At 41.2% G+C, this 25890-nt stretch overlaps 3 protein-coding genes across 7 annotated transcripts in view; 2 read left to right on the top strand and 1 right to left on the bottom strand.

Moving 5' to 3' along the window:
- The window catches only part of FHL2 (four and a half LIM domains 2), a 33596-nt gene extending 23844 nt beyond the window's left edge, over window positions 1-9752 (top strand). For all 3 annotated transcript variants that reach the window (XM_040536628.1, XM_040536618.1, XM_040536607.1), the window contains exons 3-6: window positions 1073-1247; window positions 3267-3436; window positions 4435-4621; window positions 6103-9752. In XM_040536628.1, coding sequence (XP_040392562.1) covers window positions 1073-1247; window positions 3267-3436; window positions 4435-4621; window positions 6103-6254 — 684 coding nt within the window. In that variant the 3' untranslated portion in view covers window positions 6255-9752. The remainder of the gene's footprint in view (window positions 1-1072; window positions 1248-3266; window positions 3437-4434; window positions 4622-6102) is intronic.
- Window positions 8756-20933, bottom strand: C1H2orf49 (chromosome 1 C2orf49 homolog). 2 transcript variants are annotated; one of them, XM_040536642.1, is made up of 4 exons: window positions 20770-20933; window positions 18575-18741; window positions 13464-13836; window positions 8756-10312 (listed from the first exon to the last, which is right to left on the bottom strand). In XM_040536642.1, exons 1-4 carry the CDS (start codon window positions 20896-20898, stop codon window positions 10256-10258), a joined length of 726 nt encoding a protein of 241 aa, XP_040392576.1. In that variant the 5' UTR covers window positions 20899-20933; the 3' UTR covers window positions 8756-10255. The 2 variants fall into 2 exon arrangements, with proteins under 2 accessions (XP_040392576.1, XP_040392587.1); XM_040536653.1 differs by having other exon boundaries at window positions 10292-12623.
- Window positions 20934-22072: 1139 nt separating this feature from the next.
- The window catches only part of TGFBRAP1 (transforming growth factor beta receptor associated protein 1), a 34395-nt gene continuing 30577 nt past the window's right edge, over window positions 22073-25890 (top strand). The window contains exons 1-2 of one of the 2 annotated variants that reach the window (XM_040536592.1): window positions 22073-22196; window positions 24329-25030. In XM_040536592.1, the coding sequence (XP_040392526.1) occupies window positions 24346-25030 (685 nt within the window). In that variant the 5' untranslated portion in view covers window positions 22073-22196; window positions 24329-24345. Of the gene's footprint in view, window positions 22197-22359; window positions 22460-24328; window positions 25031-25890 lie in introns of those variants that run through there. The other variant, XM_040536582.1, reaches the window with a different exon arrangement.

Raw genomic sequence — 25890 nt, 5'->3', positions numbered from 1 at the left:
CAAGCTACTGTTTCCATTCTACTTTATACAATTAGAAAAAAAAAATATATTAAACTCATTCCTTTCCTTCAGTTAACCAGAATAATTCTGTGCTTCTAATTAATATACAGCAGATCTTGAGCTTGAACCTGAGAAATTATTTCTGCTGAATTTTTATACTTCTCATTCAGGACAACACTGAAACATCTCCCAACCCTGCCTCAAAATGAAGCCTACATATTTAGGGGTAGATATTCTTTCTTGTAATGATCTGAGCTCCATTTTATCTGAAGTCCCAAAGACACTGTTTAAATGTTACTTAATCAGATTACTTTGAATTTCAAAAGACACGATGCATCCTTTAAGTCACAGTTCTTAGAAGAACTTTTTTTGTTGTTGTTTGTTTTGTTTTAATTTTAAAAAGCACAACGGGGGAGATATTTTAAATACTTAGGTGCTCCAAGGTGCTAATCCCTTGGTCAAGAGTGTTCTGGATCAGGGGCTGCAGGTACGGTGTGGTCTCATCTTCCAGAGCGTTCAGTCTCCAGCAATGCATCTGATTTACGTTTGAAACAGAAATATAAGACTTGGTAAAAATCAGTCACAGCACACACACATGCACACACACGCGAACAAAAGGAACAGGTATCAGGCCACTTCCACCCTTGGTGTAAATCTGTGGAACTAGCAGAAAGTAACCAGGAAAAGGATTTCACTCCAGCAACGAACAGCTATGAAATGACCTAGAAATTGGAAATACCTAAGACAAATAGGGGAAGTTATTATATTGCTAAAGTTAACAAGTTCTAACCTGACTCAAAACCAGGACTTTATTCTCAGAGGAAATACCTAACTGAACTGAAATTTAATTCAATTGACCTTCAGTTGAGAGTGGGTTGACAGTTGTCATCAGCTGCTTTTGGTAATCATGGCAAAATAAGTTCACCTTCATCAGAACACGCTGTTTTCTTGAGCTGTGGGAATAAGCCTCAGCTCCTGGCTGTGATTCAGATCCGAACATGTTTATATTCTCTGAGCTTCCAATTGTGCAAATTGCTCATTCTGTTTACTCTGTGGTTTTGGATTTCTATAGGATCTGTCTTACAAGGAGCGCCACTGGCATGAAACCTGCTTTCACTGCTTCCAGTGCAAGAATTCATTGGTGGACAAGCCTTTTGCCGCAAAAGAGGAACATCTACTTTGCACTGACTGCTACTCCAACGAATACTCTTCCAAATGCAACGAGTGCAAGAAGACTATTATGCCAGGTTAGGATGCTCACTTTTTGGACTGAGGAAAGATCAGGTTAAATATCAAACCCAATCTCGGCAATATTTGTGGTGACAATTATTTCTTTCTGTGACTCTCTCTGCTAAGACACGGTGAACTTCGTAAGATACAGTTGCATCCTACGTTATTTCCATGACCAGAACCCATAGTTTTCATAATGGATCTTGATAGAATTTTTATACACGTGAAGTGGATCATTCTTGAAAACCAGTATTTATTTCATTTAGTATTTTTTATTAATGGAATCTACAGCTTTCTTTAGAAGCATTCATTAAAAGGCTTTTGATGGCTGGACAACTCTTCTGTCCAATCCTGCCTTTGTACTCTGTCTCAATTGGCTTTCCATGCTTGAAGATCAGAGGACGCTCATGCAGTTTACTTAATTCTCGGTTTAACTTTTTACATAAATACTCTAAATTTAGATTCTTCAATAAAAATGAATAATTGGTCAATATATCTGTAAGGTCTTTCTTGAGCACAAAGGTATAAAGAAACAGGAAAACAGAAAAAGACTCACTTGCACATGACAATAGGACAGCACTTGATTTTTAATTGATTTGATTGATGATTTGAGGCCTTAAAGTGGAAGGAATATTGGTCCAGCAATAAAACATTAAAAGGCAATTTGAACAATCCACATGCACGTTCCATAAAGATTACCAGTTACTTTTTGCAGTTAATTTTTTCCTTGGCTGATTCTCGCATCCGTCATCCTAGGAAAAAGCTCAAAAACACAACTTTCTTTGCGCACCTATGGTGTTTTGATAAGGGCTTGATGACAGCATAGGACGTATAAATAAGAAACTTCAAAGATATATAAAAGCAGATAGACATTCATTTATCAGTATAAGCATCTTCATCTATTATTGCATGTGTACCTGTTTTTTTTCAGATACAGCACTAAAAACTGACATGTCTGAGAACAGCCAGTGCTAGTTTTAAAGCTGGAAATATTTTATTTTTATTTTTTTTACTATTTTAAAGTTTGTTCATACAGCACTCCATGTTAGTACAGGAGAGCCCTCTGATCACCAACTGGAATATAATTCATTTTGAAAGAACCAGCAAGAGGCTGGATACCCTTTATGGAGATTGTTGATGCTACTCTTGTCCTTTGCTTTGCTCCACTAAATGTACAATTTAGATTTAATAAAGCATTATAATGACAAGCCCATTAAATACTAAATAATTAGAAGCTTGATCTTTCAGGCCTTCTGCAAACTGAGCTCCCACTGACTTCAACCTAGCAGGTAACAAACAGGGTTCCCCCTGCCTTGTGTTTCAGTGATAATACAAACCCAAATAAAGAACAGCTAAAAATGTGTAAATATAATTCTCGACTATTCCAAAAACATGTATCCCTATCTTTTCCCAGGATGCCACTCCTCCAAGAATTCCTTTTGGTATGGTATAAAGAGTTACCAGAACAGGGAGTGCAAAATTCTTAAAAGGTGTCCATTAACAAAAAGGGTCAGCCATACTCAAGCATCAGGCAAAAAGATGAGTAACAGTGCACTTACTACATTGCTGCAAGTGAGATCTTTAAAAAACAAAATTGCTGAAGTATGGGCAGAATTTAATGAGACCAAAAAAGAAAAATGAAGTTATGATACTAGTAAACAAAGAGGAATTAATATTTGAGAAAGGGAAAATGGTAAAATTTCACCCTGTGGTAACAGGGGTGAGAAGAGTTGGCAAAGGAATTAGTGTGGTTCTTCATCAGTAGCCAACACATAAACAGCTCGTTAGTCTTCTAAGCACTTGATATCGTGTCAACAGACAGAAAAGTGGATTAGCAGTAAACATCTCTCTTCTTTTAAGGAGAAGGAGAACCTCTTACTCTCCAAAAACTTAAACAGGTACCCCATACCTCGTGAACATAAACAAGCCTGTTTCATAGCTGCACTGCATATTCCCTGACAGCCTGTCATCAACTAGAGTTACAAATTGCATTGGTCTTGGCCAGAAATTCAGTTTGTGTTCTGGTCTCATTACAGGTACTCGGAAGATGGAATATAAAGGCAACAGCTGGCACGAGACTTGCTTTATCTGCTACCGCTGTCAACAGCCAATTGGGACAAAGAGTTTCATCCCGAAAGACAATCAAAACTTCTGCGTACCCTGCTATGAAAAGCAGTTTGCTATGCAGTGCGTCCAGTGCAAGAAGGTAGTGCTCTTATTCTCCTAAAACACAAGGGATTAAGCTCCATCACATTTTAAGTCCGATTAGGTAGAACATCGTATTTTTCTGTGTGTGAGAGTGGGTGGGTGGGTGTTAAAAGATTCAAAATCAACTGATTTCAAGAGATGATATAATATCAGCTCCCATCCTGCACCAGGCACAACATTTACTCGTGGTTTTCTTTGTCTTTGTCTGAATATAGATCTAATTATCTTTACTACCTCCTAGAAGCTTCAAAAAATTGATGGATGGATAGGAGTTTCATACCTTAAATCTCCCTCCTAGAGTCTAATTTTAACTCCATTTGAGAACAAGCTCCTAAATACTTTGGAAAGAGGCAAAGACAGATGAATGCACGTATTAAACTGCATGATCACACAGAAGACGGATTTACCAGGGAATCTCCCCTTTGTGAAGACAGGAAATGAAATTAAACTGACCAGTTTTACAGCTTCTTAGGAACACTCAGGAGTCAAAAGAATTTTGGTTTGTCTAACGTCAGGGGAGCTGTTTTTGTAGGCAATGACTAGTTATAAGAGGAAAAAGCCCAGACGAATTATGGAGAAGCAGAAAGCAAAGATTTCAGGTAAATTTGAAATAAAGCAATCTTTGCCAAGGGAAAAAAGAGGAAAATTAAAACACACAAGGTAGTTCTTTCACTATGAAGAACAGGACAGGTGAAGGAACAGAAATGAGACAAATCCTAGCACATGAATTTAAAAAAAAGACCTACAAAGACCGGCTTTAAAAACAAAGAGCACAATTCACAGTGATACATAGGGCTTCTTTGTATAAATGGGGCAATTATAATGAATCACTTGTATGTTCTTCTCGAGGTTAAATTCAGCCGAAATTATGCTTTGCTGCTGTTAAGCCTTTTTTTCCTTCCTCCCACCCACAAAAACCTCATCACCCTTCCTCTCTTCCAAAGACACAAAGCTGCCACCCTCAAGAAAACACTTTGTCTTACTTCCCATAAACAGGCTATCACTTCAGGAGGCGTTACTTACCGGGAGCAGCCCTGGCATAAGGAGTGCTTTGTTTGCACTGGATGCAAGAAGCAGTTGTCTGGACAACGCTTTACCTCCAGGGATGAGTTTGCGTATTGCCTGAGCTGCTTCTGCAACCTTTACGCCAAAAAGTGTGCTGGATGCACAAACCCGATCAGTGGTAGGTCTCACGCAGCGAGTCACTGAAAAATTATTTTTTTCTGATGAACTACTTCTAATATTAAAAATAGCTGGAGAGAATCAAGACACTACGTAATTTAGGATTCGTGAACTTACTTACCATGCCTTCCAAGTGCCTAATAAAAAGTGGAAGAGGTCCTTAAATTGAAGTTTTCTCCTTTCCACCTGACTTTCATGAAACATGGTGGATGCACAGTAACAGAGTTATGCAGGTAGGGGGATATCCATGTTCTGTATGGCATTTCACTTGTGCTTATGAGAGGGATCACTGACCTCAGTAACAACAGTCTCTACCAGCGGCGCCTAACTGGCTTATACCTCCTGTTGTAGCAAAGTATTTCTTCCCAGGACAGCAGCTGGGAAATTACAAGGCTTTTACATACTGCTTTCCAGTACAATGATACTCAAAAGAGCAACTGCTTACAGCTTTACCTGTAACACTTAGCATAAAATTGTAATCTCCTACAGGAAGTAACCAGCATTTAACACCAAGATTGCATATCTGAGTTATATCTGAATCTTTTTCTCATAATAATATTGCTCTGCCCCTCACTCATAGATGCTGGTTTGCATATCTCCTAGAAAAGTCAGTGCATCACACCTTGCTTATTGCTACCAGTTCACTTCAGAGGCATTTCTGTTCTGAATATCGCAGTCCTTTCTTTCATGCCATTTTTTCCCAATGTTATTACTAAAAGCAAAGCCAAAAAAAAAAAAAAAACCCTCTCGAGTAAGAGATATGCCCAAGTAAGTCCTTTCATTGACTTTCTGCTAGTCAGTTCCTCTGCATCGTATTCAAATTGCTTATCATTTTTAAGGTTAAGCAATAGTTACTACTACAAGAGACATTGGCCCATTTTATCTTTTTTTTCTGTACAACTTCTATACTCCCTATGACAACCTCCGCAGCCTCACACTTTTGAATGTTTTTTGTCATTTGCTAACCTTCTTTTCTTGAGGCACCCTCCCTGAAATCTGTGAATCAACTCATTACGTAGCCTATCAAGACTTATTTTCTAAAGAACTTAATGCATTTTCACAAAACAAGATTAACTTACCCAGACATCACAAATGTTGTGTAAATAACCGCCAGATTTCTGTAGTTCAGATGCAGTTGCTTTTCTTCTGCCGTGCATTGTAGTGCCATCCTGCTGTCAGCTAAGGGCTGAGCTATCCCTTGAAAGTTCATTTCTGCCACCATCCATAACCACACCAAGAGTCTAGCTCACTAACTCAGCTGAAAGCAACAGAACTGCTTAAGGATGAAAATCCTACTTGTTCCAGAGCAAGGGTAACAAAATTAGCACAGCAACAAACAGAAATAGGTTCAGCATAATGGCATTTTTCACTCCTATATGTCAGATGTCCACAGCTACCCAGAAGTGGAGTCTGAAATAGCATCACTTAATGGCTAATGCGCTATTCTTCCCCTGTAACAGAATGCTTTTGGTTTCCAAACAGGTCTCGGAGGAACCAAGTACATCTCGTTTGAAGAGCGGCAGTGGCATAATGATTGCTTTAACTGTAAGAAGTGTTCTCTCTCGTTAGTGGGCCGCGGCTTCCTAACAGAAAGGGATGACATCCTTTGCCCTGAATGTGGAAAGGATATTTAAAGCTCAAAATAAGAGGCAGGGAAGAGAGGCAGAAAGCCGCGCTTGCAATTTATAGCCTGAAACACACAGATATTTGGAAATAGCTTTGCCCTTCCGTGTTGCGCTATACTATTAACATCACTTAACCTTCCTATTCAAACTCTCCAAGTACAGAGGGAAAACAATTTCAGAATCTCTAGTAGCAGTGATGGTGTTTAAGATTTCTGTAGCTAACTAAAACTAATGCAAAACCTGAGATATAAAACCATTTGGGTGTTACTGACATAATACACTTTTTTTTTCCCATTAAATATTCCAGTTTAAGCATCTGAGTTAAGTTACGAGCAAGTGATACAGTTCAGTGATTACAATGGCCACATGCAATAAATTCATAGATGGGTATTCAGGGTGAAGCCCCCAGCCTGCTGAAATTAATGGCAAACACCACTCAATTTCAATAAGGCTGTGGTCTCACCTCAGTGTTCTTGAGCTATGTGACTAGTGTGTGCTGTCAAGTATGTAGGAAGACTACAGGCGTAGAGGGTGTGTTAATGTACAAGGATTTGTGCAATGTCATAAAGAGATAACGATAAAACAGTTGAAGTGGGAGTGCTTCATAACATACATATTTTATTGCATGACTAGCTGATCATCGTGTGAAGTACAAGCTCTGATTGACAGTGTCAGTATTACATTTAGTCGACATTACACTGCACATTGTATTTTTCAAAATAAAGTCATTTAAAACAAAATTGTTATCATGGTTTAACTGCATTTACACACCAGATATTTACAAATAAAATGCTTTCACAGTCTTAAGAAACAGAATGGAAGAGCCACACAGACACAATCCTTTTTGCATGCCCAAGTCACTATGAAATCGCGGAGTTTAAACAATCCATGTACAAGCCCTGCTGATACAGCAGTCTTCTACTAACTGCAGTCACGGGGAAAGTTATCAGCAAAACCAAACTATGCGAAAATACCGATTTGATTGCAGCTGATAAGTGTGTTCATAGGCTCTGAACTCAAAACCAAAGTATTCTTTCCAGCAACCACGCTTAAAAAAATTCAAACATTTATCTTTGCAAAAAGTCAGAAGTTTATCTTCTGACTGGGGCATGCTTTAATTTTATTACGTATTGCAATTTGTAATACCCTTTTCTCTAGCATCATTTCTGCTACATGTTTGCTACAAAGACAATAAAACTAAGATGACACAATCCACGGGAAGACAACCATCTTCCCAAAACACAATGTGGCCATGTTATGCAATGCACAAACCCAGTAAACCTTCCCCATGGAATTTGCTTGTATCATGGAAGAGGAGGAAAGTAACATCCCTTTTCCAATGGGAATCTTTCTTTACTGTGAGGGTGGTGAGGCCCTGGCACAGGCTGCCCAGAGAAGCTGTGGACGCCCCATCCCTGGAGGTGTTCAAGGCCAGGCTGGATGGGGCTTTGGGCAACCTGGTCTGGTGGGAGGTGTCCCTGCCCATGGCAGGGGGCTGGAACTGGATGGTCTGCAAGGTCCCTTCCAACACAAACCATTCTGTGATTCAGTCATCTTCAAATGTGAAATGCAGAATTAGGAGTGTACTTGCTCTGTGTGTAACTGGGGAAGGTAACTTTGCTCCTAGTTCATGCCACCATTCTCAAATTCGTCCTTTTTTAGTACCAAGGGTACAGTAGTCACAGGTCATTCCTCTCTCATTACTTCAACAAACTACACAGTTGCATTGGACCACACTTGTTTTACTGTACAGTTGGAAGAACTTGGCTGTCTGATATTTCTGAAGTGCACACCCTGCTAATCTGATCCCACTAGATAATTAAAATCTATCCTGTAGTGACTTCATTCTGTGATGAAGGCTGCAGTCAAGAACATCCATAAAAATCTCCCGACATCCACACCTCCCAAAGCCGGAGAGCGCCCACCTCATTTAGCCTCCTCTGGGGTTCTGCCAGTCTTCCAGCACACTGCAGCTCTGCTTGTGTACTTTGCTGAGAGAAATACTGCTGCTATCTAAAGGAGCAGCATAGGGTAGTAAGAAGAGCATGGCTTGCACCCTACAAAAAGGTTACAGCAGAAAGTAGAATGGTCCCAGCTTTGGGGAAAGGTAGGTGAAATATGGCAAAGCTGGAAAGCGTATCGGCCTTAAAACAAGACTCTTACCATGCAACGGCAGCATCAGGCTGTCATTCCAGTACACCTCTGCAAAGCACTCCTTAACAATACCAACACACACACACTCTTCCAGCAACTGGAACTACAACAAAATAAAACCTCGGCTCTAAACCACTGCCAAGAAGCCACCCACAAAACAGAACTCCTACTGGTTACTGCAAGGAGCAGCACTTCACATGGTACCAACTGCTGCTAAAACTCCAAAGTAGCCACGGAGCCTTCTACCCTGTAAGTATTTCTTAAGTTCTAGTCACTTGAATTCCACTGAAATATAACTGCATAAAATGGACTGGTCTAATTACATCATAAAAACAAGTCGGAACTACTTGGTTTGCTTTTAACTGAATTTATTTAAATAGGATAAGGCTACTTAAAAGACAACTCTTTACATACAAAATGTACATTACGTTAAAGTTTGCTGTACTCAAGTACAAAAACTGCACAAGTGTTTAGTAAAAGGGAAACAGCACACCATATTTCAAAACACACATTCTTACCATTTTACAGCATTCAAGAAGTGCCTTTTATGTCACAACAGTGAATGGACAACTGTCAGTAATGAATTAAGCTACAATTTTTGGTTTCAATACTAACCAATTAAAAAATGTAAACAAGCCTTCAGACCACTACTGACAGCTTCTTTTAGTCAGTTAACTAAGTGGATTCAGAAGTAGATTTTTTGTTTTTGTTTTACTAAGTCTGGAAGTATTATTGTTTTTTACCATTCATATCTAAAATGGATCAGGCTTCATCCTGAGCCACTGAGATTTAATAAAAAAGTTGCCATCAACTTAACTGGATGCCTGCCTTATAAGGCACTACCAATAATCCAGATGAAACCTCAAGTTTCACAGAAAACCAACATCCACCTTAAATGATCATAAGGGAAGAGAATAAAATATGCATTTTTTAAGAGTGCAACTACATACACTAATGCTCTCAAGGTGGTACTTTGTCTTCCTGACCCTTTCCCTCTCCAACTGTTTGTAAGTTGAGAAAGCACTGGCCTGCATTCCACAGGTTTTCCCCATATTTTATGAGCATGATTATAACCAGGAAAACAAGCAAATTTGCTATATCGGCACATTTTTACACTTACATGTGTATAAAATATGCCTGTGCGTACTAGAGAACATGGCACTAATCCATTCACTACTTCCTCTCAAAGATTCGTATCAGACAGCCTAATAACGTACTTCCGTCTGTGCATTTCTTATTTCATAAGTCAATAAGAGAAACTTCAATTTGAAGTAATGCTGTTAAATAGTTCATCTCTTATTACCAACTTAACCTGCCCCGTAAATTCTACACTCGTGTTCCGTGCAACAAAAAGGAAAAAAAAAAAAAGTGCCTCAGAATAACTTATCAGCAGAAAGGTCAGTTTTCTCATCTAAATTAGTAACCTTTTTTAAGCCAAGTAGGCTCCTGGGATCACTCTGAATATCAATAACTATTTTAGCTATTTAACCAGAAGTGGAACAGAACTGAATGTTACTGAAAACAAATCAAGAATACTTATGCATGTGATTTTTAAGGACACACAGGAGATGAACTATAATAGTCTTGTAAACTAAAAGTGGAGGGTTTAGTATAACATAATATTACCACCTTTTAAAGAGGGAATAAACTGCTCGGTGTACAATAGTAGACACTCTTAAGGTGACTGGTGATAATGACTCCAGATTTACAACAGGGAACCTTTAAACTTGTTAAAACTTCACAGCAATCTGAATCCCTGTAAGGTTTAAAAAGAAGAGTACCTAAACTGTTCAAATATGACTTATCTGCTTGAAAACATGGAAGTAACATTTATGTTTTGAGCACCGCTAGCTACTTCATGGCCATGTAACATGCTGGATTTTCTTTTTTGCTTCCGTAGGCTTTAGGTCATTCTGCAACAGAAGAAAATATACAAGTATTTTTAGATATATTGCACCAAGCTGATATTAGCAATTAACTTGAAATGTTCAAACCTAGTGCTAACTATTGCTGTACTCAGCTACTATGCAGCTTTCTATTGCCATCTTGTGGAGAAAGTTGAATATCACCGAGACAGAGAAGAAGGAAATAAAGCCAATGAATTTAACTACATGCAAATCACACGCATCTTTTGCTTTTCCTTAATCCTTAAATGAGTTAGACAAAAGTATAACACATTACACATAACACGCTACACATTAAAGCTTCAAAACACACTTTTAAAGTTATTTCAAATTGTCTTCTTAAAATACTTTCTACAATAGGATTGTGTAAAGAAAACAGTCAACAGAACCAGAAAATCAATTCACTGTTGTCAAACAGAAAATGTCAGTAAAAAAAGGAAAAGTAGGTCTTCCTTGTAATGACCTATATAAAAATGTAAAATAACTGCTGAAGCCTCAGATAAACTCATTTTTCAACCCCTGCTCCTCCCCTCTAAGAAGCCAGAAAACATTAAGCAAGCCTAAAGAAAAGCAATGGGAGATTGAAGTGGTAAAATAAATATGTTTCTTCATCTAAAATAAGGAAAAAATCTGAGAAATTAGGGCTTTAATAGTTCACACAAACAGAGTAAATATAGGTACGTGACTCTTCCAGAACATTTTGAACACGCTAGTTTTGGCATGATCTGGAGATCTCTCTTCTCCTTCAGAGCTGAAGAGTTAGCTTACAGCAATCCTGTGGGTCTCAACCACTGAGAGGTTGTAGCAAATTAATCAGAAGGATAAATCTGTGCTATTCTGCACGAGAATTTCAGTTTTTCTTGGAAATCAAAACCCAACCACTTTCTTGAACAGGCAACCGTCATTACTATCACTATACTATAAATACACCAGGCTTCATAGGCTACAGGCATTGTAAAGGGTTGCCCAGGGAGGTGGTGGAGTCACCGTCCCTGGGGGCGTTCGAGGAAAGGTTGGGCCTGGTGCTTAGGGACATGGTTCAGTGGGTGACATTGGTGGTAGGGGGATGGTTGGACCAGATGATCTTGGAAGTCTTTTCCAACCTTAATGATTCTATGACTCTATGATTCAACCATCAACCAAGTGTACTGCTTCCTCCTGTCTGTATTACTATTCAATACCACGTTCTGTAATTTCAGACAGTACAGCAAAAGCCATTAGGCCATACTTGCCTAACTTCAAACTTTTCTGGCCCACATTAACCAAGGCATATGACTGAACCTACCTGTACTAAACTGGACAACGAACTGTGGCTAAGATAGAAAGTCAAGTATCAGAAGCCGTGGCTTCCAAGTGTCAGTAATATAGCGTCACTTAAGTGTTCATCATTATGTCTATGAAACATTCAAGTAAAACAGAAAAAAGATGTGAGGTGTATACCAAGCAAGTTTCAAAAGCTCTGTGGGTTCAGATCTGACCGACAGAGAAGTTCTAAATTATAAAATAAGTTAGTGATATTGGTAGTAGGAAACACCTCTCCAGCATAAAATTGATTCAGTGCCACAGCTATATTGCTTGTAAAAGTTGTTAAAGCTGTCTTTCAGACCAGTGATACGTTTAGACGCTTGTGTTTAACAGAACATATATGGAACCTACCAAACTATGCAGTAAGGATATTACCTGCAATCCTTCATGTAAGAATTACAAAGAAAAAAAAAAAGAGAAGGGAAAAGCAAAGAAAGAAAAACAGCAAAGGGAGGAAAAAAAATGAAAGGAAGAAAAAAGGATGAATAAAAAAATTACATGAGGCAATACTGAGGAAACAGAAATAAGGTGTGGAGTCCTGAGAAAACTTCAGTCAATGTAACTGCATGCTGCATTTCTAAAGCTCCCTCTGCAGTTCATTCAAGATCATATGCCTCTATTCCTCCTTCGAAGCCTGGACTTGTTCCAAGTATTCCTGTCTTTCAGTGGAAACGTAAAAGAGCCCTTGCATTTATTTAATACATTTGTATTATGAAGGAATTCAACACTAATGTAAGACTTATCCCTACCTTGCAGCTGGCCCATTACTGGGCTCTGCTCCTTGCTCAATGGCAAGCACTTAATAGTCACACCTTCACCAAAATTCAGAACTACTATTGCCTCTTTCTCCTCAACTTGCAGCTGTGTTCAGCACCATTACTTCCACTTTCAAAGGTCCACCCTTCTGAAGTCACATATCCTTAGTTCTTCTTTCATCTCTTCAGCTTATCAGTCTCCTTCTGCCTTATCCATAACATAGATCTCTTCTCTACCTAGAATTCGTTTGCAGCTGAATCTAACGTACAGACAAGAGGTCACTATTTAGTGTTATGATTAACAACTCAGTGATCAGTTTTCTACTTGAGAACAGCACCCTTCTGTTCAAGATCTCAGCACAACCTTCTCATCATCTTATAGAAACCCAAGTACCTGAGCAAGATCAGCATGGCTCAAAATGAGCACTCGGCCTTCGTCCTCTCACTCCAGCTAGCATGGTTTGTTGTTGTTCTCATTCAGACGCACAATTTAGGCAGCTCTCCAGATTTTCTCATCCAATTCCTACCTCTAGCTTGCCAATTCCTATGTGAGATTTAAAACAGATGGCCTTCTTCCTTTAAGGACACATGCTACAGCTTGCAGCATCTCACTTCAGTTCCTTCAACATCTCCTCCTTCACTTTGACAAATGAAAGCTTGTCTTAATCATTCAAGTGTGATTGTTACAAATGTTATCATTCCGCTTTTTTCTTCCCTACTACAAAACAGACCAGGCTGCTCTTGTTCTATAATACCTGTCCTCTCTCTCAGACCTACAAGTAGGGTTATTTTTGTTTGCTTTGGTTCATTCTGCTACCAGCACCACCTTACATATTACCTACTTACTCATTTTACAATTACATGCTTGTTTTCTACAGAGCTGCCTCTAACACGGAAACTTCCCACAAACAAATATAAAATACTGCTTTTTTTTCTTTCCTCCTAGACTTTCCCAAACCAGCTACTCCTTTCCCTGTTTCTAAATGCTGTACTATTACTCCAACGTAAAATAATCCTGGAGATTCTTACCAGGGTCTACCTTTGGCTCTTTCAAGTTTCAATAAAAATAAACTGTGAAACAAGACAGCGAACATACATACCGGCAAATCAGAGTCTTCTTTTGGAACAGATCTCTTTAACTTCACAACAGTAGTTCCTGCTACTGGAGTCAAAGGGTACGCCTTCAGACTAGCCAATACGCTGCTATTAGTCTTTGAAATATTGTTCTGCTTAGTCTCACTATTCCTCTCTTCCAGCTTAGCGTCCTCTGATAAACTGGAGGCTGAAATGTATGATGAGGCATTTGAAGAAGCTGATAATCTCCTAACGGTATTGGTGGTGCTTCCAGCTGGGGGAGGTTTTAGGCGATCAGTAGCTCCATTCTCTGTCTTCTTCACTTTTATGCTTGTGCTTGTTGAACTGCCATCAAATACAATTAAAGGCCGTTTCCTCAATCCTTCCACCGCTGTAACACTGAAAATACAAATTGTAAAACGATCAGAAACACAAGCCAGATGACACAAAAATAGCATATCCGAGACATGAGCAGCAAAAATGAATTTAATCTTGCCTAAAGTAAAAATACATCCCAAAATACTGACCTTAAACTCTTAGCTGTTCTAAATTTAAGCAACAGGAATTGCTTCCAAAATATGAAGGGGGGAGAGAGGGAAGTATGGGGCACGTAGGAGGTCAACACGGAGGGTTATGAGGAACATTCTAAGATTGTACACTTATACCACTGTAGTTCTTCCTGAATAGCAAATGACATAATAGTTGTTAAGTATTTCAAAAGTATTTGAGAAAGCATGAGCCACCTTACAAGAACAGGATCTAATATTCCGATGCTTCCAAATCTCCTCAATTCCGTACTTATTCAAAACTGTAGTGTTAAGATAGCCTAGAGAAACTGTGAGATAACATTTTTCATAATGAAAACGTTAAGCAAAAAAGAATGCATACTTGTTTTTGAAATAAGCTGTTGAGCAGGAACCCTAAGCAGATTTAATGCCTTTTGAATAGTTTGTGCCTTTGTGTCTAGTCAGAGCTGGCCAATTTCGTAACAACTGATTTATGAAAAAAAGAATACTATCAAGCTAGTATTAAAAGACCAGTATCAGAAAACATCCTGACTGGCAAAAAAAAAATAGAACACAGTTATCATAGCTTACTCTAAATAAATTAAGTTTTAAAAATGTGTTGCTTAAGAACAGCAAAGATAAACTGTGCAGATTTAACAAATAAAAAATCAAACCACCATTAAGTCATGATATTCCTGTTTAGAAATTACATTTTTCAGTACGCACTTACTGTTTAGCCATCTTGCATAAAACGGGAATAGAAGTTGAACTATAGCATTTTCAACAAAGAAATACATTCATTAATTTGACAATACTGATGTTAGATATATCTACAGACTTTAAAAGAAGCCACAAATAGAGAGTTCAGTTGTTTGATTTGAAACATTAGATTAGTAGCTGCTGAAAACTTCACACATTAAAATAAGAACTGATACATCTCGTGTACAATTTCTGTCAAGACCTGTCATTTCTGGAATGAAAGGAGTAACAGTTTAGGGGCTCACAGAGCAAGAGAAAGTTCAGCTCTTCTTCAGATTTGCTTCTACACTATCTGTTCACAACAATACACGTAACACAAGCCTCCTCTTTTTCTATTCATCAGGTTCCCAGAACTGATAGACACAGAGACCTTATTTTCATTTGGTACATTTGTCAAGAGATCAGACAGCTCTTTGGATTATATGTGTAGTAACTGTGGTTTCTAGAAGAGCTTCTACAAAACATGACTCGCTTCCAAGGAGTGTTCAACCAGACAGTAGATAGGGTTTCACTGAAACAACAGCAGTATTTAACACATCCATTACATTAAGGAGTACAATTTCACTTGAAAAGCCTAAAAAGCTGATACATGCCTCAAAAATAAAGCATGATACTCTTTGCTCACTTTGGCTTTGTCTAATAATTATTTAACACTCTGGAAAAAAACAACAACAACAAAAAAAATATTCCCCAGCAACCTTTCTGGAAAGCTAGTTTACAAATTTTGTGAAAGAAGGGATTTTAAACCTTTTTCAGTCACTTTCCTTAATTTAAAGTGTTTTTTCTAATTTTTTTTTTTTTAATTTAAGCTTTAAGACTAGTAATTCAAGAACTAACTACGATTCTACCTGGATTCTTATCTATGCTAAACTGAATTTTAGAGTTGTAGCACTTGTACAGGTGTCCACATGCTACAATACAGATAACACTCCCAGAGAAACATTTGGAGAAGTTCCAAAATAAAACTGGACACATTCATTTTCTTTACACAAAGTAGAGAAAGCTTAAAAGCCTCAGAGCAGGACTCACATTAGCCAGCATTCTTCTGAGGGAGGATATTGAAGCTAGCTAACAGCTGAAAAGAGACGTTTTGAGATCGTGTTCCTCTCCACAAGACACTCTGTGAAACCTAGATTTTAATGCACATCTCCTAAATTCCAGGGAAGTGCTCAAACCACACTATAAGCCGGGCTGAATGGTGGGCATGCTCTAATCCTGATGTTTACTATGTAGTGTATGGTGAAGAACTCAAGGTTTGCTAGAGGAACCAACAACTCTACACAAGCAAGCAGGGTTTCTGCTCTTTCACATGATTATTCAGTTCACTCATGCAGTCAGGATGGCTTCTGGAGCACGTCCCGACCATAAGGACAACTGAACAAAAAAGGTTCCTTGTCTAGCCTAGCCTGGTACTTAATGTAACACCCTAAAACCAGTGAGAAGTGTAGGTTTAAGGTCCTGGCTCCTGATTACCCTGCTACCAAAACAGGCAGGTGATCACTTCTTCTGCTAATGTTTTAGAAACTGGTCACGAGTGCCACATTATATGCTGAACTCAGTATTTTCAGTGCATTAGCAGTTCTCAGAAGATGCTGAAGTGGCCGGTCAAGTGACTAAAAATTATCAAGTGAAAAAATTATCAGCTCTACCAAGGCCACATCCACAGAGCTCCCAGAGAATGAGTTTGTGGATGAGATTCTTCAGACTCCATAGCACTTGAGAAACCACACATACATTTTGAGATTCAAACCATCCTCCTCCTTCCAGAAGTCAAGATGATCTCACAGATGTTTCTACAAAATAACTGTTAATTAAAATGTTTAAAGTTGGATACAGTGCATTTGTTCTTATGATTGTCTGCACACTCAAAATTCAGAAACAAGATGTTCAACTATCACCTATGACCTCAGATATTTCATTGTATTATTGAGGTATAACGTGACACTGCAACTCAGCTGATACGCAGCAAAATCTTTTAGGACATGCCAGCAATCACCAGCAGTAAGACTAAACACAGTACTCAACACTGAGTTTTAAATTTCAATTGAAGTTATTAATGTGTTTTTACCTCCTACCTGCAGCTATTAGAGGTATGCAACTACACACCGAGCTCTGCTGATCGTCTCCAAGCCCCACAGTAATGCGAGCACACTTTGGAAAGCAAAGCCTTTCCACAGTGGAATGCAGCAGACAGCTCCTGTTATTCAAACGATGAATCAGCTTATCTGACTTTGAGTAAGTAATTTACTTTTAGTTCAGTTTACCTCTGACTTGCACATAACTTACAGCCTCATAATGGCCAGGGATTTTGTTTTTAAAAACAAGAACGCCAAGGTCTACTTCCTTCTCTTCACAACGGCATGACACCAATTCTCCTGAAGCTGACAACACAGCTACAAGGAAAAACATACGGTTTTAACATCCAAAAAGATGACCAAACTTCCACGATTCTTCCCATGACCATACTGTAACTGAAGTTTTCTCTGTGCAACTTTTACTTACTGAATGTGCTGAAATTCCATTACCTGCTCCCAGTTCTCTGGGGTCAGTAGTGCTAGCAAGAAAAGATTAACTATTCTAGATAGCTCTTTGCCAGCATAGTTGTCAAGTATGAAGATCTAACTCTAGCAAAAAATAGTAACTGCTAGAAAATCTTAAAACTGTCTAACACCAGAGCAAAAACTAAGCCTGGCATGCTAGATGCTAAAAGCTAAGAGCAATTGCTAAAGAAAAGCAGACTGGTAGATTAAACATACTTTTACTGATCATTTCCCTAGATAAAATAGGTTTGACCCTTACTGAGTTTTAGTGTACCAAAATAACAGCTCCTACACTTACTCTACATATGATGTACGGATGAAGCCATTCTCCCATCTAAAAATTAACACAGCTGCCTTCTCTCAAAAACATCCTCCCCGCTATCTTTAGTTCTCTGATAAAAAATTCTTTTGCACCTATTTCAGCACACCAACAGTGTCTTATTACTTGAACATTAACCTCGTGCTTTTATCTTCAAGTCACAAACAGACCTACCTACAAACAGACCTTTTAAGCACGTGGGGGGAAAAAAAGACATAACAAGACAAGTCAGTATCCTAGACGCTGCTTAAAAAAATAAAAAAAATCACTTGCCAGAATTTGTTTAGCTCTTCCTTGCTAGAAACCTCAGTAAGGCTAAAACAGACTTATGAAATTAGCAAGCTGTAATAGTGCAAAAAACATAATGAGAATTTCTGTCTACCTTTCCTTTAGCGTTTACTGATGGCCTAAATCAGACTTGCCACTCATGCACATCAAAGTTAAAGTCCTGGGCAGGGAGGAGGTTTGAGGAAGAAAACATAAAGAAACTTCTGAAGAAGATTTTGCTTTCTGATCAAATCCAAACATAAAGGTTTTGAACACAAGGCAGAACACTTTCAGAAAGGAGGCATTAGTTTTGAACTGGACACACAAAACTGCTGCAGCATACATTCCTGACTCAGCAGACCAACCCTGTTCAGTGAGCAAGCATAGTTCAACATGCTGCTGGTATGTCTTAAACACTGTAAACATGATTATTAATATTTAACAATTATTAGGTGAAACTAATAACAATTTTTTTTCTTGATACACTATTTTGAAACAGCAATAAAAAAACAAGTACTATAAACTAGATACCACTAATGACATTCAGATTACAAAAAAAGATCATACTTTTTTCCCTATAATTGGAGTAGGAGAATCCAACACTTATGACACAGATGACGACAACGTTCTTGGTAAACTGTAACAACGTTCAAAACTCGTACAAGTTTTAGTAGTCAGACAGGTAAGACCAAATTAACTGCATTTTCCTAAGCTCTCCAGATCTATCCCGTTGAAAGCGAAATTACCTTTTATTTTCACTTTTCAGTTCATTTTGCTGTCTTTTCTTTTCCATCATTTTCCCCCATCTACTTTTGGGTAAGTCACGCTGAGGCAAAGGAATGGCATGTTGAATGTAGAGATCAGTGAGGCCATCTTTGTCCATCTTTACATCATTTTTGACTAGGATATTCTTCTGCGGGGGACAGAAAAAAAAAAAAGTTGTTATTATGACAAATTCAGAGCACAAACAGTGGCAAAATTTCATTTTTCAAAAGCCATTTTGAAGTAGTGAATTGGGCGTAAATGCCAGGGTGTCAGTGGTGAGGGGGCTGCAGGGGTGACCCCTGTGGGAGGCAAGGAAATGTCCTGTGCCAGTGACAGCTGATAACTCTGAAAACAACCCACTGCACACCAAAGCTTCAACCAAGCGGAGGAGGACATGGCGCCGCTGCTGAAATACCTTTAACAAAGGGCAGAAGCCACTAGGGGCAGGAAACACAAAAGGACGCAGAGGAGAAGGCACATGAGGAGCTCTGTGAAGAAATGCTCTCCTTCCTCGTGCAAGGAACTGAGAGGGAATGACAGTAATCCACACTGGAAACAAGAGCAGTTGAGACCAGGAAGGGATGAGAAGAGGCGCTTCCCTATGTGTTTAATGGTTTCTTTCTGCCATTTCTTACTTCTTATGCATTTTCTTCCTCTGTTCCTTGATTCTTACTCATTTTCTTCTGCTCCAGCATGGGTTTCTCCATGGACCACAGTCTCCATGAGGCTTTCCCTGCTCCAGCAAGTGCCCTCCACAGGCTGGAGCCCATCACCAGCCACGCCCCCAAAACCATCAATTTTTCATGAGTCCTGTTTCCCCATTCTCCTCACATCTGCTCGTCTGTCCACTCCTGCACGGCCTCTCTGTGCCTCCTGCCTCTCGCTGCTGCCGCTCTTTGTAAAGCAGATTTGAGCAGTACCACGTCCCTCTGATTGGCTGAAGTTTTGGTGTGCGATGGGCTGTTTTCATCACTGTCAGACAGCCGAACCTTGCTGTGACCAGCACAGGGCAGTCCCTCACCTTTGCCCACACAGATAACCCCCGCAGTCCACTGCTATGCAAACCCTGCAATTTTTTTCCCAATAAAAATAGTTACACAAGAGAATTAAGTTATGATAGAACCACTGCTGTTAGCCGAGGTTTTCACGCACTCTTAAACACTCCTCCTTGAATCCAACTACAAAGTCAGAGCTCTCTTTCATACTTCCAAAAACCAGGCAATTAGAACATAATGCAGTTCAAACTCCCAGATGTGGAGCTCTGCTTCTGCACCAGTTCCCAACATGTAAGCTGCTAAGAGAGACTTCTTGTCACTGTCAGTTATAAGAGCACGCAAGTTTTCTTTCAGATCATACACACGGTTGTGAAAACAAATTTTGGTACCTTCGATCAAATTTATTAAGAGAAAAAAATGGTAATGTCATGCAAACACAGGTCACTGAAAACAGGTCAAGTCTCTGCTGCTACTGGTTTTGACAATGCTTTATAACTTCTGATATGGGCTCAAAACCTGTACACTGTTGTGCACGTAAACTATGTGAACAAGAGCACAAAAGTTGAGCAAGCTCATGTAAAAGGCTTAGATGATTGTTTCATTCACCTAATTTTGCAGATCAGGCAGCAGCAAGTACTCCACATCAACTGAAACTTCAAAATCGGCTATAAGTCACTTTCAAACTCAGATTTTTCAATAACACACAGTTAAACGCTATCTCTGCTGATCGTGTAGGATGTGTTGCCTTTAGCTCAGAGTACGCATGCACCAGCCTTTACAGAGAAGGGATCGACTTTCCACGGGTAACTTCACTGCATATAAATGCCACCTCACGGACATGCAAAGTTGGATAAATTATTCTTTAGCAACCACTGCAGCAGGGTTCAGACACAACCCCTACGAAAACAAGGGGGGCAGCTCTCAGGCTGCATGCCTCTTTTAAATGAGCATCCAAATCATAGCATTCCTTTATTTATTATTATTTCTTAATTATTTCTTCCCTGAGTGCTTCTTGTGCACCCGCGTAGGGCTGCACAAAGACTGGCGAGCAGAGAGAGCCTGGGAGAAAACCTCCCGCACGGCGACCGTTGGGGCCCCGCGGCCGACCTCCCCCCCCGGCCCCGGACAGGGCCGTGCCCCTCTGCGGGGCCGCCCCGGTGCCGGGCGAGGCGCGGTCGCACCTGCTCGAGGGTGAGCAGCAGGAACTCCTCCGAGAGCAGCTCCGGGTGCAGCAGCAGCTCCGAGTCCGAGCGCCCCAGCGGCGGCTCCGCCGCGACACCGCCCGCCCGGCCCCGCCGCTGCGCCGCCATCTTGTGCCGCCGGCACCGCTTCCGGCCGCTGAGGGGCCGCCGGGCGAGGGGGCGGGGCCTGGAGGCGGAACTGACGTCAGAGCGGGGAGTCTGGGCGGGGGGGGACGGGGAAGGGAAGGGAAGGGAAGGGAAGGGAAGGGAAGGGAAGGGAAGGGAAGGGAAGGGAAGGGAAGGGAAGGGAAGGGAAGGGAAGGGAAGGGAAGGGAAGGGAAGGGAAGGGAAGGGAAGGGAAGGGAAGGGAAGGGAAGGGAAGGGAAGGGAAGGGAAGGGAAGGATCACTGCGATCATGGTGCTGGTCAGTAAGGAGAGGAAACCCATTTTATTATAACTTTCTGAGTATACAGAAGGAGAAAGTGAAATAAGTGCCTGCTGCTTTGAGTTAGCAAACTGCCTGTCCATTTACAAACAGGACAGGGAATTGCAAATAACGATGTAAGTTAACCCTGTTGCCCTTGTGACGTAAAATGTGATTTCAAGTATTTAATGCGTTTTACAGAACTAAGAGACAACAAGCTATGTGACACAAACACACCTGCACGGAGAACAAGCCATACATATAACTACTTAGCGCATATATACTATAGATACGTAGAGCTCTTAAGTTAGATCTATTACTATGAATTCAAATTTGGAATATTAAAGATCATTTAACTGTACAAGCCAGCAGTGTAATGTTTATTTATGTTCATAGGGCCACAGAAAGGTTTGGCTTGGAAGGGACCTTAAAGCCCACCCAGTTCCACCCCCCCCGCCATGGGCAGGGACACCTCCCACCAGCCCAGGCTGCCCAAAGCCCCATCCAGCCTGGCCTTGGGCACCTCCAGGGATGGGGCACCCGCAGCTTCCCTGGGCAGCCTGTGCCAGCGCCTCACCACCCCCCATCACCCCACACCGCGCCCCCCTCGGCTATTTCGTGCTGGCTCACGCCACCCATTTCCCCGCGTCCTCCCCTTCCCCCCCTCCCAACCACCCACAGCCCACCGCCGGTACGTCTCTACTCAGCTCAGCCCCGTACGCCAGCACAGCACCTGGCAGCAACCCCACCCACCCCCCCCCCCCCCGTCAGCGCCCGACGGCCGCCCCCCCGCCCCCTCACGTGACGCACCCCTCCCCGATGGGCGGGGCCCGCCCGCGCGCCCCACGTGACGGGAAGGCGCCGGGGCCGGGCGGGGCGGGGCGCGGTACCGGAAGCTCCGCGCCCGCCCCTCCCCTCCCCGCGGCCGGCGGCGGCGGAGCCCCAGCGAGGCCCGGCCCGGCCCGGCCGCGGTTCCCGGAGCGGCGGCGCCCGGCGCTCGCAGGTGGGTGGGGGGGGGGAGCCGCCCGGGGCCCGGTGTGGCTGCGGGTGGGGGAGTAACACCCGGCGGACCGGGGGTCTGCGCCACCAGCGGCGGGGCCGGCTGGCCCGGGGGTCCTGGGAGCGCTTTTCTCGCCGTGTGGCGACCTGGGGGGGGTTGGTTTATTGGCTGCCGGGCTGGGTGGGGCCGTCAGACCGCCGGTGCGTTCGGGCTTCGTGTCTGGGGAGTCGGGTTTGTCCTTCGTTACCTTAAAACTATCGAATTAGGTACTAAATGATTCCGTACCTTCTTCATTTACTCTTATTCCGTAAGCTTTTGAAGGCTGCTTGGCCAAGAGCAGGGCTGTGTGGTTCTCCTGACGGCAGGCGTTAGGAGAGGATGTGCCTACCCTGCCCCACGCAGACTTAAACTCCCAGGCAGGAAAGCCGCCCGTCCTCTCCAGGACATAGCCCGGCGCTTCGTGCTGCACACGCTCTCCGAAAAGCAAACGACCAAAAACTATTTCGGTAGACAACCTTTGGGCTGCCCTCTTCGGCTTGATGTCTTGTGTTTTGGAGGACAGCATGGCTCTGTTGCTCAGAGACCTTCGTTATCATCTTACCTTAGGGTATTTCTCTGGTGTTTTCCTGTTTTCTTAGTTGAAGGTCAGAAGACAAGCTTAAACCGCAGGTGAGGCTGCAGTTTGAAACAGTCAGGTAATCCAAATCCAAAATCCTTTTTGACTTCTGGAAAAACTAGGAAATGCTTGGCTTAAAAGATCGCTGTTGATTACATTACATTGTAATGTAATTCATTTCTGGATATATTCTTACTTTGGTCTAATTTCAATTACTGGTAACTCCTGAATTGTAGTTTACCTTTGGTTATTAATTTTTGTTTTCAATATTACCTTATAAAAGCAAAACTTTGCTTTTAGATGTAGTGGTTTGAAACAGAATTCATTTTTATTATTTGTGTTTAATTTCAGGGTGATTACAGGAGCATTTTGGTCCACAGAATTCTCGTTTGACGTTTTATATCTCCACAGTGTAGGAGAATTGCGTGTGTTGTTTCTCAAAGCCAACACTGAATGTCTTGAATGGATAAGTGGTTGTTATGGAGCAGTCATGACACAGTGAAGGGTGACTAATTTAGGTCAGCAGCTCTTCGTCTATTCTTCAGAGCACTCAGCACAGGTGTCTGCCTGTTCCATATAACAGACAAGTCTGGAGTACAGCAAAATTACGTCGACCGGTTTCTAAACACTGATAATCGCTTTGTGAATTGGATCCGTGCCTTGGCAGTGCTTGATTGTAAAAGGGAAGGTGTAGTTTGCAGAATGTAAATATTATAAGTGCTGCTTAGCACTTAAAAACAATCTTTTCAGAATGGTTGTGATAGTAGTGAACAGAAACTCCTCTAATTTCAGTGTTTCTTGAGCTTAATGAGCGCTGTAGGGGTCATACTTCCAAGTCAGCTGTTTGACCGTGCCTAATACTTGCCAGTACATGGTCTGGTATTCAGTGCTACTCACGCATCTCTAAAACTGATGCTTGATGATATTACCCCAAAAAAATCACTTACGGTGGTTTTCATGAATTATTTTCCAGTGGCTTGAAAGTTAATTTCACTTCTTGCTGTTGGAAAGTAAGGAATGGAAAACGTGTTAAATGGAATCTGCCTATGCTATTTCACTAGAAGAGGTACTAATAGGAGTAAATTTTGTCAAATAGAATGTAAAGCAACATGAGATGTCAACTTGTAGCACTCAAAGCCTTGTAGCTACTCTAGAAGTCTGAGAGCCTGTATCTTTTCATGTAGAGAAGATGTTTGTAATCTGCTAGGAAGAACTGCATGCAGTGCCGAAGTATCAGAGAGCCAGCAATGGGCTTGTTCTATGCGGAAGAAGCATTACTTTCAAAATATCTGGGTGCTGCTGTGCATCTACTTCAGAACAGACTTGAAGCGAAAAGTCCGTTTGAGTCAGTTCTGTGGCTCCTACCGCGCTCATTCTGGTTCGTGTAATCTGGTTGGAAACAAGAACATAGCCCATTGAAAGAAAAAGCAACTGTGAAGTTTTTGTACTGCTTAATGTTCAGTGGCTACCTCTAATATTTGATGGTGGTGATTTGATAACTTTTTTCTTCTTTACTCAGATCACCCGGAAGACACAATGAGTGTTAAAGCTTTCAAGCTCGTTTCTGCTGTCGAGCGGGAGGTGTTAATGGGAGACAAAAATCACATCAACATCGAATGCATCGAGTGTTGTGGAAAGAACCTCTATATTGGAACCAACGACTGCTTTATCTATCACTTTCTGCTGGATGAAAAGCTATCGACAGCTGGAAAAATATCTTTTGCTGCCACCAAGCAACTGCATAAATACCTGGGCTTCAAGAAGCCAGTGAATGAGTTGAAAGCGGCATCTGCACTCACCAGGCTTCTTGTGCTCTGTGACAACACGATAACACTAGTTAATATGATGAACTTGGAACCTGTCCCCACTGGTGCTAGAATCAAAGGAGCTGTGACGTTCACGTTAAATGAAAACCCTGTGAGTGGGGACCCTTTCTGCGTCGAAGTCTGCATTATCTCGGTCAAGCGACGGACCATTCAGATGTTCATGGTGTTTGAAGACAGAGTCCAGATCGTGAAGGAAGTGTTTACTCCAGAGCAACCCTGTGCCGTGGCTGTAGATGGCTATTACTTGTGTCTTGCACTTACTACACAGTATATCATTTTGAATTATAATACTGGCGTCTCCCAGGATCTGTTTCCTTTCAGTAGCGATGAGAAACGGCCGATTGTGAAGAGGATTGGCAGGCAAGAGTTTCTGTTGGCTGGTCCTGGAGGGCTAGGTGAGACTAAGGTTATTCTTCTCTTTTCTTGGACTTGAGAAGGAAAACTTAAGTAACTGTTAGTATTTTACAGAATCACGATATTTTTCTTCACAGATCTGTGTTGGAGTGTTGTGATACAAAGATAGATGATATATTATTAATACTAAATGTTACTGCTCTCCTGCCTTCTTAATGCATGCAAATCAGGTTATTTGTATTTTAATCCTGCCTGTAGAAAGCTTTATGTCTGTATAGACAGATAACAAGGTAAGTAGTGTCCTGCAGGCCAGAGTGAATAAAACTTGGTTGGTACCAAGTGAAGTTTCAAAGGCTGATAGCCTGTCTGCAGTGACTAGCTGCAGTGAGTTTGAAGAGCCCCATGTTGCTATGACTTCTTTTTAACTTAATGTAGGCAAGCTATTTTTTCCTCAGCTGTTACTCAGAGTTTGTACAAACTCCCTTTCAGAGGCTGTAGCAGACTCACAAATAGGTATGTTTTATGCAGCACTAATAAGAAACGTTACGGAACTAAGCTGCATCCCAACTCCTGCAGAAGTAAGCTCTCTCTTAACTGTAGACCTTGTGACCATAGACAGTGTTGATACTCTCATTTGCTTATTTTTTTAGTGGTTTTTCAGCTCTGCATTACAGAAAATGATTAAGTATTGCAAAAATGAAGTTAGATCATGAGAGATAATACTCTCATCTAATGGATGTTTGTAAGGACTAATGCTGCTGCAATCTGTCTAAATCAACAACACGCTGTAAGTTCAGTAATCTTGAGCTTTTTTTGGGAAAGCTGCGATATCCCAGATGTGACCAAATGCAGAATGCTTTCATGCTGTTTGCTGTATGATCCTACATTTAAGAGGTGCAGT

This window comes from Cygnus olor, chromosome 1 (assembly GCF_009769625.2).
Source record: "Cygnus olor isolate bCygOlo1 chromosome 1, bCygOlo1.pri.v2, whole genome shotgun sequence".
Classification (NCBI taxonomy): domain Eukaryota; kingdom Metazoa; phylum Chordata; class Aves; order Anseriformes; family Anatidae; genus Cygnus; species Cygnus olor.
The sequence above is the reverse complement of the archived record's forward strand: the minus strand, read 5'-3'. Positions and strand labels throughout refer to the sequence as shown.